The sequence below is a fragment of the Littorina saxatilis genome, linkage group LG1 (assembly GCF_037325665.1).
Source record: "Littorina saxatilis isolate snail1 linkage group LG1, US_GU_Lsax_2.0, whole genome shotgun sequence".
In the NCBI taxonomy this organism is placed as follows: Eukaryota; Metazoa; Mollusca; class Gastropoda; order Littorinimorpha; family Littorinidae; genus Littorina; species Littorina saxatilis.
In genome coordinates, this window is record NC_090245.1 from 76555992 (window position 1) to 76569455 (window position 13464).

A 13464-nucleotide genomic window follows, 5' to 3' on the forward strand; every position below is an offset into this window, starting at 1 on the left:
TGGAGTGCTCTCCTCTTGTTGATTGAAAAAAAACATTACTTCCCCTGAAAACAGCGACTTCCTGTTGGTTTCGTTTTGAACAAGGGTCCAACTGACTAAATACGGTACGTAGTCTCAGATCACGACGTCCTTTTATTATCTCTGGACTGTAGATACTTCGGACTCCCGCTATGTCCGAATAGTCAACCATGAGGGATCAGCTCGTTACTCCCCCGTATCGCTACTCCCCCGGCTCGTTACTTCCCCGGCTCGTTACTCCCCCGTATCCGTATCGCAACTCCCCCGTACACAGAAAATGACTGGATAACCCTGTGATAGTAAGTTGGCATGAAATATTGCCCCCCCCCCCCCCCCCCCCCCCCCCCGTCCAGCTGTTTTGTGTGTTTCTTTGTTTCTTCTTCTTCTCCAGCGTTCCTGAATTGTCTGGTGACGTGTGAGCTCGTTTGCCCATTTGCGGAGAATCCACTGTCAACTATCTCTATATCTATAGATCTATCTTATATCTTATATATATCTATTATATATATCTATATATATATACGACTAGTGTCTGTGTGTCTGTGTGTGTGTGTGTGTATCTGTCTGTGCGCGATGCACGGCCAAAGTTCTCGATGGATCTGCTTCAAATTTGGTGGGCATATTCAAGTAGACCCGGGACACGACACAACCTGGTCGATATTTCAACACGTGCTCTCAGCGCGCAGCGCGGAACCGATTTTGGTTCCACCTCAGCTATTTTGGTTCCACCTCAGCTTACCCGGGCCCCCATACCGACACACCATAGCCGCTACACCACATCACAACGCCAAAGTTCTCGGTGGATCTTTTTCAAATTTGGACACCGTATTCAGCTACACCCCGGACACAATATCATCGATGAGATATTTCAACACGTGCTCTCAGCGCGCAGCGCTGAACTCATTTTCGTTTTTGGGTTCATTTCACCATTATAAGTAACTCTTCCTTATCTTCTCCAGTGTTTGGCGTTTATCTCCCTTCCTTCGTGTGGCTTTCCCGTTCAGTTGTAAGTTACTACACTGCGCTGTCCACTGCGCTGAGCGTCTTCGGATATTCCCGGCGTTACTATTTTTAGAAGGTCAACGCAGTGTACAGAACGTAAATTGGACCCGTAAATTATCCTCACTGTAAAAGTGCAAAGGTCGAATCAATTTATAGCCACGCGAAAAATACACTGTCATCTATCTCTCTATAGATACGGCTTCTCTGTGTTTTTGTGTGTGTGTGTGCGAGTGTGTGTGTCTCTATGTAAGCAACACCTGTGCATTGTTCAGTTCTGTTTGTGATGTGGTCTGGCGGCTTTTGTGTAATTTTATGTACTGGCCTTCCTTTGAAAAGCCATAACTTGCTCAGTCCTGTTTGAGTGGAGTTCGCCTCCAAAGGTGATTAACACGGTTACATTCGTCGACAAGGATGGGACTCGATATGGTCAGGAATGGCATTATGGCCACTGAATCATTTTCGTGCTGTTCCCATTCCACGAGTCTGGGAGGGACCTAAGCTTGGCGGGTCCATTGTTCGGACCCGGCGAAGCCGGCGTACGGCTCTAAGTACTTCTTCCCGGCGAAGCCGGCTACCCGGCGAAGCGGGTATTCATTCTAGTAGATCTATATATACGACTTGTGTCTGTGTGTGTGTGTGTGTGTGTGTGATTGATCGCCATGCACGGCCAAAGTTCTCGATGGATCTGCTTCAAATTTGGTGTCCATATTCAGATACACCCTGCACAAAATCTGGTCGATGAGATATTTCAATACGTGCTCTCAGCGCGCAGCGCAAACCGATTTTGGTGGTTTTTTGGGGATCAACTTCCATAACTCTTCCTTATCTTCTCCATGTTTTCAGCGTTTGCCTCCCTTCCTTCGTATGGTGCAGTACGATATTAGGGGCATCTTCGGATATTCCCGGCGTTCTGTTACTATTTTTAGAAGGTCACCGCAGTGTCCAGAACGCTTTCCTTGGACCCGTAAGTTGTCCTCACTGTAAAAGTGCAAAGGTCGAATCAATTTATAGCCACGCGAAAAATACACTGTCATCTTTCTCTATATATTTATACATATAGATATATATATACGGCTTCTGTGTGTGTGTGTGTTTGTGTGTGTCTGTAGAAAACACCTGTGGACTGTAGAGTTCTGTTTGTGATGTGGTATGGCTGCTTTTCTGAGTCAGTATGTTCTGACCTTCCTCTGAGAAGCCATAACAGACTAAAAAGGGCTTAGAGATAAGCTCTAAATGTTTCATTCCTGTGTGAGTGGACTTCGCCTCCAAAGGTGATTATGGTGATTCGGCACTCGATTACATTCGGCGTGGTCAACATGAATGGGACTCGACATGATATGATCATGAATGGCATCATGGTCACTGACTGAATCATTTTCGTGCTGTTCCCATTCCACGAATCTGGGAGGGACCTAAGCTTGGAGGATCCATGGTTCGGTTCAATCAAACGGGGGGTGGGTGTGACAGGGAGACTACCGCCGCCCTTCACAGTAGACTCTGCAGAGTTGTGCGCCTTAGAAGTTGTGAGATATTTATAGCTCTTTATAGCTCGCAAAGCAACACCTGTGGATTGTAGAGTTCTGTTTGTGATATCGTAAATTTTCTGCATCAAATTTGGTGGGCATATTCAGGTGGACCCCAGGAACAAACTGGTGGATAAAAACCGGCGAAGCCGGGTATTCCTCTAGTATTATATATATCTATACTAGATGAATACCCGCTTCGCCGGGTACGGCTGCGCCGGAAAGAAGTCAAGCCGAATACCCGGCTGCTTTGCCGGCGCACCGCACGGAGGAAGGGAGATAAACGCGGCTGAAAACACTGGAGAAGATAAGGAAGAGTTACTGGGAATGGATCCAGAGAAAAACCAAAATCGGTTCAGCGCTGCGCGCTGAGAGCACGTGTTGAAATATCTCATCGATGAGGTTGTGTCCGGGGTGTAGCTGAATACGGTCTCCAAATTTGAAAAAGATCCACCGAGAACTTTGGCCGTGCATCGCGGACACACACACACACACACACACACACACAGACACAAGTCATATATATATATATATATAGATCAGGGTTCGACACTAGCGGGGGCGGGGGGCGGAACGCCCCAGAGTTTTGTGTTCCGCCCCAAACATTGCCGAAGCTTGGGGCCCATGCACTCCGCCCCAGGATAAATTCCAACAATGACAAACCGAAAATTCTAATGCCAGAGCCAATCACTAAAAATCCCCGGTCAAAGTCGTCACTGAAATTTGCGTTACGATCAATGCCGCAGTCAAGAAAAAAAACATTGAAATCGTCGAAGGACAATGCCGCAAGGGAAATAACTCCCAGATTGCGCTCTTTAGCGTGAGAGATAAGTTTCGCCTTCAAATGCCAAACGCAAAATGTGGCGACACATCCCTGGTGTAAAAAGACATGGAAATGAAGATGAAGAACAGGGTGGAGAGAAACGAAAAAAGGAGACTGATGCAGCCAAAATCGTGAAGCGCTGTCGTAATTTCAATGTCAAATGGTTGAAAGAATTTCCCTGGCTTCAGTACGATGAAGAAAAACAGACAATGCATTGCCGCACGTGAATACTGAGAATGGGCCTCAGATTTTTGTTTTCCGCCCCAGCAATTTCCATCTCTGGGGCCAGTGTGGCCCCAGGCCAAATAAGTTAGTGTCGACCCCTGTAGATATATATATATATATATATATATATATATATATATATAACATCAGAAATTGTGAAAGAAACAATTGAAAGTCAGCAGAGACTTTCTTCCGAGATTTGTTAAAATCTCTTAGCAGAGAAAGAGAGAGAAATAAGTATCCCTTCACAGACAGCCTATTGGGAGCATCAGACCCTCCTCAAGGGGGACCGAGATTTACAGAGCAAAGTCCCTTTGTGGGGGACGTATCGCAAGGTAATCTAGTCCTGAGGAGGACCATTGTATTTGTACCTAGACCAGACACGTGTTTCGACACTATTGATTACTAGATGATTACCCGCTTCGCCGGGTGGATCGCGAGATGGAGTATGCAGCGTGGCGGTTCGCCAGGTTAGAGCACGTGTTGACGTGATTGACGCCACACGAAGGAAGGGAGATAAACGCGCAAAACACTGGAGAAGATAAGGAAGAGTTACTGGGAATGGATCTACAGAAAAACCAAAATCGGTTCACCGCGCCGCGCTTAGAGCACGTGTTGAAAATTTTCATTGACCAGATTGTGTCCAGGGTCTACCTGAATATGCCCACCAAACTTGAAGCAGATCCATCGAGAACTTTGGCCATGCATCGCGAAGTGACAGACAGACACACACACACAAGCCGTATATAGATATAGATATAGATACATATTATAATGGAGAGACTTCATACTTTGGACTTGCCAGCTCTTAAATTTAGAAGACTTAGAGGTGATTTAATTCAGTCATGTTTAAAATTGTGAATAAAGTTGACGATGTGGAAAGTTACAAAATGTTTAGTTTTACCGAATATGATAAAATCAGAATTGACATTAACCTTCACCGGATCACGCTTTGGACTACACAGTCCGGATGATGTGGGTCGTGTATGACCCATACTCTCCAAAGAAGGATTCAACGTAAAAAGTATGGGTCGTACATGACCCACGCCATTCGAATAGGGATAAACGTTTTGCAGCCTCTTTGCAGAATATGGGTTGTGTACAGGATAAACAAATAAGGATAAACAACGTAAAATTCCTTACATAATTCCATATGGGTCATCCAGACTGTGTAGTTTAAATTACGTCATCGTTTATTTGTTTGTTTAGAAAGATAATGTTTCAAAAGTTGGGCAATGGGAAGGTCGTATGGTGATTGGAGATTACATGAAGTCTCAATTAACAAGAAGAGCAAACGCTCGATCGAGTCACTTTCGCAGTTCTGAATATTATATGAGGCATCAGATGGACAGGAAGAAATTGCTATTCACAACACAATGAGTCACGTTCACATAAAATTTGAGCCCGGTCACTTTTATAGTTTCCGAGAAAAGCCCAACGTTAAGTTGTGTGTTGCCGAACAGAAAAGGCTAGTTATCTCCCTTGTTTTTCTGATAACGTTCGTAAAAGGCTACAGATGTAAATACTTTGATGTAAAGAATAATCCTACAAAGTTTCAATCACATCCGATGAACTTTGTCAAAGATATAAAATGTCTAATTTTTCCTTTGACGCTGACCTGTGACCTTGAAAAAGGTCAAAGGTCAACGAAACCATCGTTAAAGTGTAGAGGTCATTGGAGGTCACGACTAAACAAAATATGAGCCCGATCGCTTTGATAGTTTCCGAGAAAAGATATAAAATGTCTAATTTTTCCTTTGACGCTGACCTGTGACCTTGAAAAAGGTCAAAGGTCAACGAAACCATCGTTAAAGTGTAGAGGTCATTGGAGGTCACGACTAAACAAAATATGAGCCCGATCGCTTTGATAGTTTCCGAGAAAAGTCCAACGTTAAGGTGGTGTCTACGGCCGGCCGGCCGGACAGACTAACACTGACCGATTACATAGAGTCACTTTTTCTCCACATAGTTTCAGTGATAAAGACGATTTTGTGAGGCTCTGGGTCGTCCACGACCCATGAAGCACGGTGCAGGTTGATTAATTAAACGTTATTTGCGTGTTTGACCAAAATATGACATTTTACACAGATCGAGACAGTCATTGTTCTCCGAGACCGCGCTAGCGGTCGAGGTGAACAATGACTGTCGAGATCTGTGTAAAATGTCATATTTTGGTCAAACACGCAAATAACATTTATGTATCGATCGAATTCCTCTTAGGTACGTATGACTTTGTTGTTGTTTTGACGATTGAACGAGCACACACACACATGCATGCAATCCACATGTATGCAATCAAACACATAAGCTTCATATTTGGGCGTTTCAGGTTGACCGAAACTTCAAAGGAACTACAAAACACACGTCATGTACTCACTTTGTTGTTGTTTTGACATTGAACAGCACACACACATGCAATCAAACACATGACGTTTTTTTTTTAGTTCCTTTGAAGTTTCGGTCAACCTGAAAAGCCAAATTATAAAGTTTTGTCGGCCTCTGACGTCACATGACTCAAAGAAGGGAAATCCAATCTCCAATCGATACATAAGATTTTAATTGAGCATAGTAAGACCAATTTGAGGAGAAAACATTTTTTATAACAGAACCGCACCCCTTTGGATTGCACTTGCACCATCTGTTAAAAAAGCACAAAGCGTTAACTCCTTCAAGAATCGGTTGGATGATGATATCCAAATTTTTAAAATGAAATTCAGCTTTGATGAATGCATTGAACATAAATTATATATATTGAATAAGTTACACAGACCCAATAACACAAAATGTTGAACAAATATTGATGGGGCAACTTATGGGCTTAATGCCTACTCCATTTGTCACCACAAACTAAACTAAACTGAACACACACGCAAACACAGTATATATATATGTATTACACAAACAAATTGTACACACCCTAATTTATCTGCAGTGTCAAATTGGTAAACACAGATGCAATGCATGGGCAATGCATGGGCACAGTCACACAAATACCAGTTTCATGTTATTGTAATTCGTAATGTAACACATTATAAGTATACCAGATTTTGGTACATTAGGCATACATGTACAATATAACACATTTAATATAATTATGAATCAAGCCTTTCTACTTCTACTAATTAAATGCTTTGTTGGCATTTGTGGATATGACTGGTGTATACTGTAGAGCAAATGTACGCACAGCTCATCTCATACTGATGGATTTCTGTTTTGCAGAAATGGATCCTGGTGGGGTTGATTTAATGAAGGCACCTCTACAACTAAACTTACAACCCTTGCGTCAACTGATGCAGTCAAGCAGTTGCGTGGGCACTGAATCATTGGTGAAAGACATTCTGCTGTCAGCCTTTAAAGAAAAGGAGTTTAAGGCACTCGCAAGGATGGCAATGATGTATGTGGCCAACTCTGCAAACATGGATCAAAAACTGAATGGCGCTGACGGAGTCGTTGTGTGGGAATTTATTGTGCCTATGCTTCGAGCTGGTCTGCCCAAAGAGGTCAGTTATATCAGCATGTGAGCCTCTGTGTCACTGTCAGTATTGGTGGGTGTGTGTGTGCAAGCTTGTGTGTGTACAGTGTATCTGTCTTTGTGGTGTACTTATAAATAAAGCCATTCTGATTATCTTCATCCAATCTTGCAATCCACAGTAAAGAGGACACATACCCCCTCCCCACTTTTTAAGACCGCACTAAATTTAAGACCCACCCTTTTTTTCAGACCCTGCTTTTTCAGATTTGCTGATCATAGGCTCTGTAATTCTACCTTCATTTTAAGACCCTCTCCATTTGGTAGTTTTAAACCGTCACTGTGCTTCCTGGGTCGTGGACGACCCAGAGCCTCATGAAAGTGTCTGTATCTCTAAAACTATTGAGTTTTTGATTGAGACTTCATGTAATCCTCACACACCATAGAACCTTCCTAATAATCCTATTGACCATTTTTTAAAGGTTTATCTTTGTAAATAAACAATGAAGTCATTTGAACTACACAATCTGTATGTTGTGGGTCGTAACATTAAACTTAAAGAAGGTATTTTACAGTGTCTATCCCTATTCGGATGGCGTGTGTTGTGTACGATCGTATTACTGTTTATGTTGAAGCCTTCTTTAGAAAGTATGGGTCGTACATGACCCACATCATCCGGACAGTGTAGTCCAAAGCGTGATCCTGTGAGAGTAACAAGTGAATCATCCAAGAGAATCACTGATCTTACTCCCAGGAAAATCTGAATGTTGAACATTGCAGATTTCTTAGTACATGCAGCTCTTGATTTTGTGGTGGTACTGTTCCAGTCTTTGCAGCCAGGTTTTATATAAACTGCAATACTTATGAAGATTGACAGTTGACTTTTCAAAGTTAGGGCAGAAGCAAACTGCGACAAGACTGAAAATGCCTTATGCCAATTAAGTAAAGATGTTTTTCTTACATTCAGGATGTCTGATCAAGTTTATTTATCAAGATTCTGTTACACCGCAACAGTGTAGGACTAAGTCTTTCTGCAAATAAAATCTGTTTCCAATTGTGTTAACTATAAGTGCTTCCACTGCTGTAGACAGGCTTTTCTCACTTTCTAATTCAGTCACTTGAAGTCTGAAAGGATATAAATAGGATTAAATGTATCTGAGGTTATTCATTTACTTTGAGATTTCTTTTGTGTTGTTGCAGGTGGTCAGTTACCTTACCAGTACCTGCTCCAAAGAGGAACTGATCAGCCTCTTTGCAGTGGAACTGACCATAGCTTCTGGAAGTAACGTCAAGCTGCCCTCCATCTTTATCAGTAAACTGGTGCAGGAGGCATATTTCGACATTGCCTCAACTATCATTACTGAGATGGTCAGCTCAAATGTCCCAGGCCTGTCTGGAGATGATGAACTGACACCGCTGTTTCTTCAAATCATCATGCATGTACAGCAACTGACATTGCTCCCAAAAACACTTGAAGATTTTATTCAACATTTGTATCAAAAGGAAAATGAACCAATTACGTACTTTGCAGTTTTGCTGGCAATGAAATTGCGGAAGTGGGACAATGTTGTTTCTGCCATAAAAAACAAAGGCTTGGTGCTACCAGAAAGAGGAATGGTGATTTTCTTAGAAGCTTTGATGTGTCATTCTTGGCATTGTGCTGCACTAGCCCTGGACAGCTTCATAAAGGGTAAGTCCTCAAATCTACTGAGCACCTTTGTACAGTCTGTATGTGTCTTAGATGATAACTGTGTACCAGAGTTTTTTACTGCCTGCAGGGATCTACATTTGCCGGAAGCTGGTGCAACCATGGCAATATGGCATCGAAAGCTGAAGACAGCCAGAAGCTTCATATTTCAACCAATTATTTCCCCAGCGTCTGTGAAACAAGTGCTGACCATGTTGATGGCACGTCCGCTGGAGAAAAATCCATGGATTCTAGCACTTGACATTATCAAGGCTTTCCATGACCCTCGAGCAGTTCAGATTGTGCTGAAAAGGGCAGCAGAGCTCTGCAGCTATTTCTGTTGTGGGGATGTGCTCAGACAGCTTCTGGTTGCTGTTGAAGATGAACATACTGCTCAAACTATCCTGGGTCACATTGTGAGGAACAGACAGCCTGACCTGCTGCGACTGTGCTTTGCTAAAGACCTTGTGAAGATGGCACGCTATAAAAGCTTAGGTTACCCTTCTCTACTCGACCATGTCCTGAAGACAGTGGAAATAGTCAAAAGAATCTCGGACTTAGGGCTGGATTCAGAGGAGCTAGATCACGAAGTTGATCAGCTGCTAAGATTGTGCATAGAAGCTGGGCTGACCACAGAAACTTCAGCACAGACCTTGCTTCACTCTAGCTCAGACAGCTGGTCATACGACTCGTCTCTGTCATTGCTGGCAAAAAGTCGGTCATTTGATGTTCTGGCTCTGCTCAGGAAGACTGGTGCTATCTCCAATCAGGACATGTTTCTTCTCACGACTGAACCCCAGCTCACAATCTCTCCAGAAGGAAAAGGATTAACTGCTGATCAGGCCTACCTGCATCATTCTGCCAGAAATGTTGCAACTCTCAAAAACCTCAGTGTTTGGACTGTGTCGCAAAGCATAGGTTGTGATGCTGATAGGAAACACAGAGCCCTGCAGCTACCCCTGCCAATGGCTTTGGTGCAACAAGTACTGCTCTTTGATGTTCTTTTTGACAGGTAGTACAAAGAACAAAGAGTTCCCGGTCGATGCACAGACTTTTTTCAGGCCTACAGGCCGTATATATGATATGATAACCCATTTTCCAAGGACATCAGTGTTTTGACTGTGTTATGCTACATAGACTGTGTTATGCTACATAGGTTCTGACTTGATACAAAATAGAACTTAGCTGCCCACCTCTGCCCATTGCCTAAGTCGAGAAAAGTGCTTTTAAATTTTTTTTTAATTCCAAATTGTGTGGGGTTTTGTTGTAGCTGAAAAAGAGAAAAGGGGATTTCTGGCTTTTAGATTTTCATCGCCATCAGCTTATTTAATTTCAAGACTTTTTAAAAGACAGAAGGACACAAATTATTGTACTATGTACCAGTCAGTTAGGGCTTTTGAAACTTGGATTGACAAACACATTTGTCTATTTGAAAAGTTTCAAGCAGCTACATGGGTTATCAAGCAAACCATGCCTTACTGATACATTGAGTCCTTAAGAAAGTTAGCAAGTGAGACAAACTTAATTGAAACATATTTCTCTTTTAATTCAAGCTATGATTTAACAATCATTTCAGAATATAACTCCTGAAATGATGAAATGAAAAGCAGCTTCTGTGTATAGCATTACCAAGGGATATAACTCCGGGGGTTCTGTTTTTGTCTAAACCTTCTTCTTTTTTAACCTGAGCAGTTAGCTCTTAAACTTGTTTTTCTTTTTGTTCAAACTATGGTTCAACAATTATTTGAGAATATACCACCTGCAATGATAAAATCATAAGCTACAAGTAAAAATGTGTAATACAAGGGAGGTGACTGATATTTCCTGCGTTGTCCTAACTTTTTGTAAGCATGGCGATTATCCTTTTAATGTGGTAAACATTTTTTAAATCAAAGACAAAACTAGGTGATGAAATACCTTCAAGTTTACAAGATATTTTAATTGTGTGCAGCTCCAATTTTAAATTTTTGTTTAAGCAAGGAGAGGCTTCTAAACCCCTTCTTGAAATTTGTTTACCACCTGTTTTTGTAGACCCCCTAGCAAGAGTGATCTTCGAGTATAGAGGTTTTTGATCTTGTGTATCCCCCCCCCCCCCCCCCCCCCCCATTTTTTGTTTGTTTTTTGTTTGCTGTTTTCAGTTTTAAAGCCGGGAGAGGCTGAAATAGCCCCTCTTGAATTGCTCAAATTCATTTTCAGCTGGTCAGTTACAAATTTCCTTCAAGTTTACAAGATTTATATATTCTGCATCTCTAAAAAGCTTCTTTGTTCTAAGATTTAGAGTCAGGAGAGGCCACCTAAACCCTCCCAATAATACTACATGGGTGCAACTCTGCCGGCTACACGCCGGCAGCCGGTTTTTGGTTTAATCGGCTGCCGATGTTTTTGTTCCAGGAGAGGGTTTTTTGGCATTTTAAATACACCGTACTAAAAAAGCTGGACCCCAACTTTTGCCGGTTTTTGGAATTTTCCAGGTTGCACCCATGATGCTAAAATTCATTTACGGCTGGGGGGCGCTGCCCCCCCTAGACCCTCAGCAAGGGCGCTGCCCCTGCAACCCGCCGAACCTTAGTGGCCCCAGAACCTCGGCCTTCCAAAATGTTCAGTCCTGGCAACATTTTGGGCTCCCCACCCATGCGTATGCTACCTTAATGGCGGGGTAAAAACGGTCATGCACGTAAAACCCACTCATGCAAAAACATTGAGTGAACGTGGGAGTTTCAGCGCATGAACGAAGAAGAAGAAGAAACTATACTATATAGATATCATGGATCATGTATGACCCTGATGCGTCTTCTGTGGATAAATCACAATATTTTTGTCTATTTAGACAGCTTAGATCTCTTCATTACCCTGACGCTCAACACAGGGACACCACAAGGGTGCGTTCTGTCTCCTCTCCTTTTCACTCTCTTCACCAAAGACTGTGTCTCCACCAACCCTTCTGTCATGGTGCTCAAGTTTTCCGACAACACAACGATTGAGGGCCTCATCAAGGACTCTTGACGAGTCGGCTTACAGATCCGAAGTGGAGCGGCTGGTAGCGTGGTGCTCAGACAACAACCTGGAACTCAACGTCTCGAAGACTAAGGAGCTGATAGTCGACTTCAGAAGGAAGAAAATATCCATCACACCACTCACCATCAACGGAGATGTGGTAGAGCAAGTGGAGTCGTTTAAATTCCTTGGCACTACCATCACCAGTAGCCTCAGCTGGGAAACCAACACAGTGGGCATCGTTAAAAAAGCACACCAGCGCCTGTACTTCCTCAGACAACTGAGGAAATTTGGTGTGTGTGCAGACATCCTTACGCTACCAAAAAAGAAAAGACTGACCTGCAGAAAATCGTGAAAACAGCAGCTAGGGTGATAGAATGTGATCTGCCCTCATTAGATTCCCTGTTCTCAGCTCGTGTCGTGAAGAAATCTCAGAACATCATACATGACCCCACGCACCCTGCATTCTGTCTGTTTCAACCCTTACCATCAGGTAGGCGGTTTCGAGCAATTAAAACCAGGACATGTAGATTCGGACAGAGTTTCTTCCCACAAGCGGTCAAGACGATAGGCTTGATACCTGCGCGTCCCTGAATAGCATCTCTTAATCTACTTTAACCTCCGTTATGGTGCTCAGTTGTGTGATACTTATCTATAAAAAGGTGTGTGTGTGTGTGTGTGTGATATAATTCGCTGACCATCAGATCTATGTTTATTGCATTTCTTGTTTTAATTTGTTATCTTTTATTTTTACCAGCGACTGCGATTTCTGTCACGTTATAAAATTGCATGAGGCAGTGATGTGTGTGCGCGTGCGTGTGTGTGTGTGTGTGTGTGAGGCGAGGAAGTTTTGAGTGTATACTGCTAGTTTTAGTGAATGTATTTTTAAACTTATGCTGTCCAGTGTTGTTTTTAAATTAATGTTGTTGATCAGTTTGTATAAATGATGCGTGTGTTGGTGTATATGGCTGGATTAAAATGTTTCTTAACCGCGATGTCATCACAAATTCCCAACCTTGGGCAATTAAAGATTCTGTATTCTGTAGTTCTCTTAATTTATGTTCCTTTACTACTGCTATCCTTTCAGAGTTTTTAAAACAGAAAGATGAGTATCATTGCACAACGTACGTTGTAAAATTTCATATGCATAAAAACGTTATTTAACAGTAAAACTGTATGCTGGCCTTATGTGTGCATGTGTATGTGCTTGCAAGTGTGCATCAGTGTGTAAGTATTTCTGTGTGTCCAACTGAGCGCATGTATCCAAGAGATGCATGTCGTCGCTGCAATTCACAATCCTTGTATCTAAATTTTTGAAGTTTTGAAACTAAAACAATAATAAGCTCCCTTATTATGATGATGATAAAGCTCGTAGCTCCAACTGCTTTCTAAAGTGAAGAAAAGTTCTTGAGAAGAAAACTCATATCTTCATTTCTTTGAAGTGAGTGGCAACAAAACCCGCTCAAGTTAACCTTTCGAGGTTTTCGTGCCACACTTGGACGGAAACTATGTCATAATATGAAAGATACGGGCTTCCTGCTGTTGTATTTTTAGCTTGCATAAAAAACCTTATATATACCACTTCTGGATGACTCCTTTGGATAAAAGCTCCTATATCTCAATATTTTTTTCAATTGAATAGAATATCATTAATAACTGACATTAACACACATTAAGGATGGTATTGCACAATATAAACCCATAAATTGAAGTTATATTTGAA

At 42.2% G+C, this 13464-nt stretch overlaps 1 protein-coding gene across 1 annotated transcript; it reads left to right on the forward strand.

The window, feature by feature from the left end:
- The first annotated feature begins 7 nt into the window (after window positions 1-7).
- Window positions 8-12925, forward strand: LOC138979775 (uncharacterized). The gene is made up of 4 exons (XM_070352516.1): window positions 8-104; window positions 6811-7091; window positions 8261-9759; window positions 11575-12925. The coding sequence occupies exons 2-4, from the start codon at window positions 6813-6815 to the stop codon at window positions 11726-11728; spliced, it is 1932 nt and encodes a 643-aa protein (XP_070208617.1). The 5' UTR covers window positions 8-104; window positions 6811-6812; the 3' UTR covers window positions 11729-12925.
- The last annotated feature ends 539 nt before the right edge of the window (window positions 12926-13464 follow it).

Coding starts and splice junctions, on each gene's coding strand:
- LOC138979775 (XM_070352516.1), top strand. CDS start 6,813: ATGGATCCTGGTGGGGTTGATTTAATGAAGGCACCTCTACAACTAAAC. Junction 7,092..8,260: donor GAGCTGGTCTGCCCAAAGAG/GTCAGTTATATC, acceptor GTGTTGTTGCAG/GTGGTCAGTTACCTTACCAG. Junction 9,760..11,574: donor TTTGATGTTCTTTTTGACAG/GTAGTACAAAGA, acceptor TTGTCTATTTAG/ACAGCTTAGATCTCTTCATT.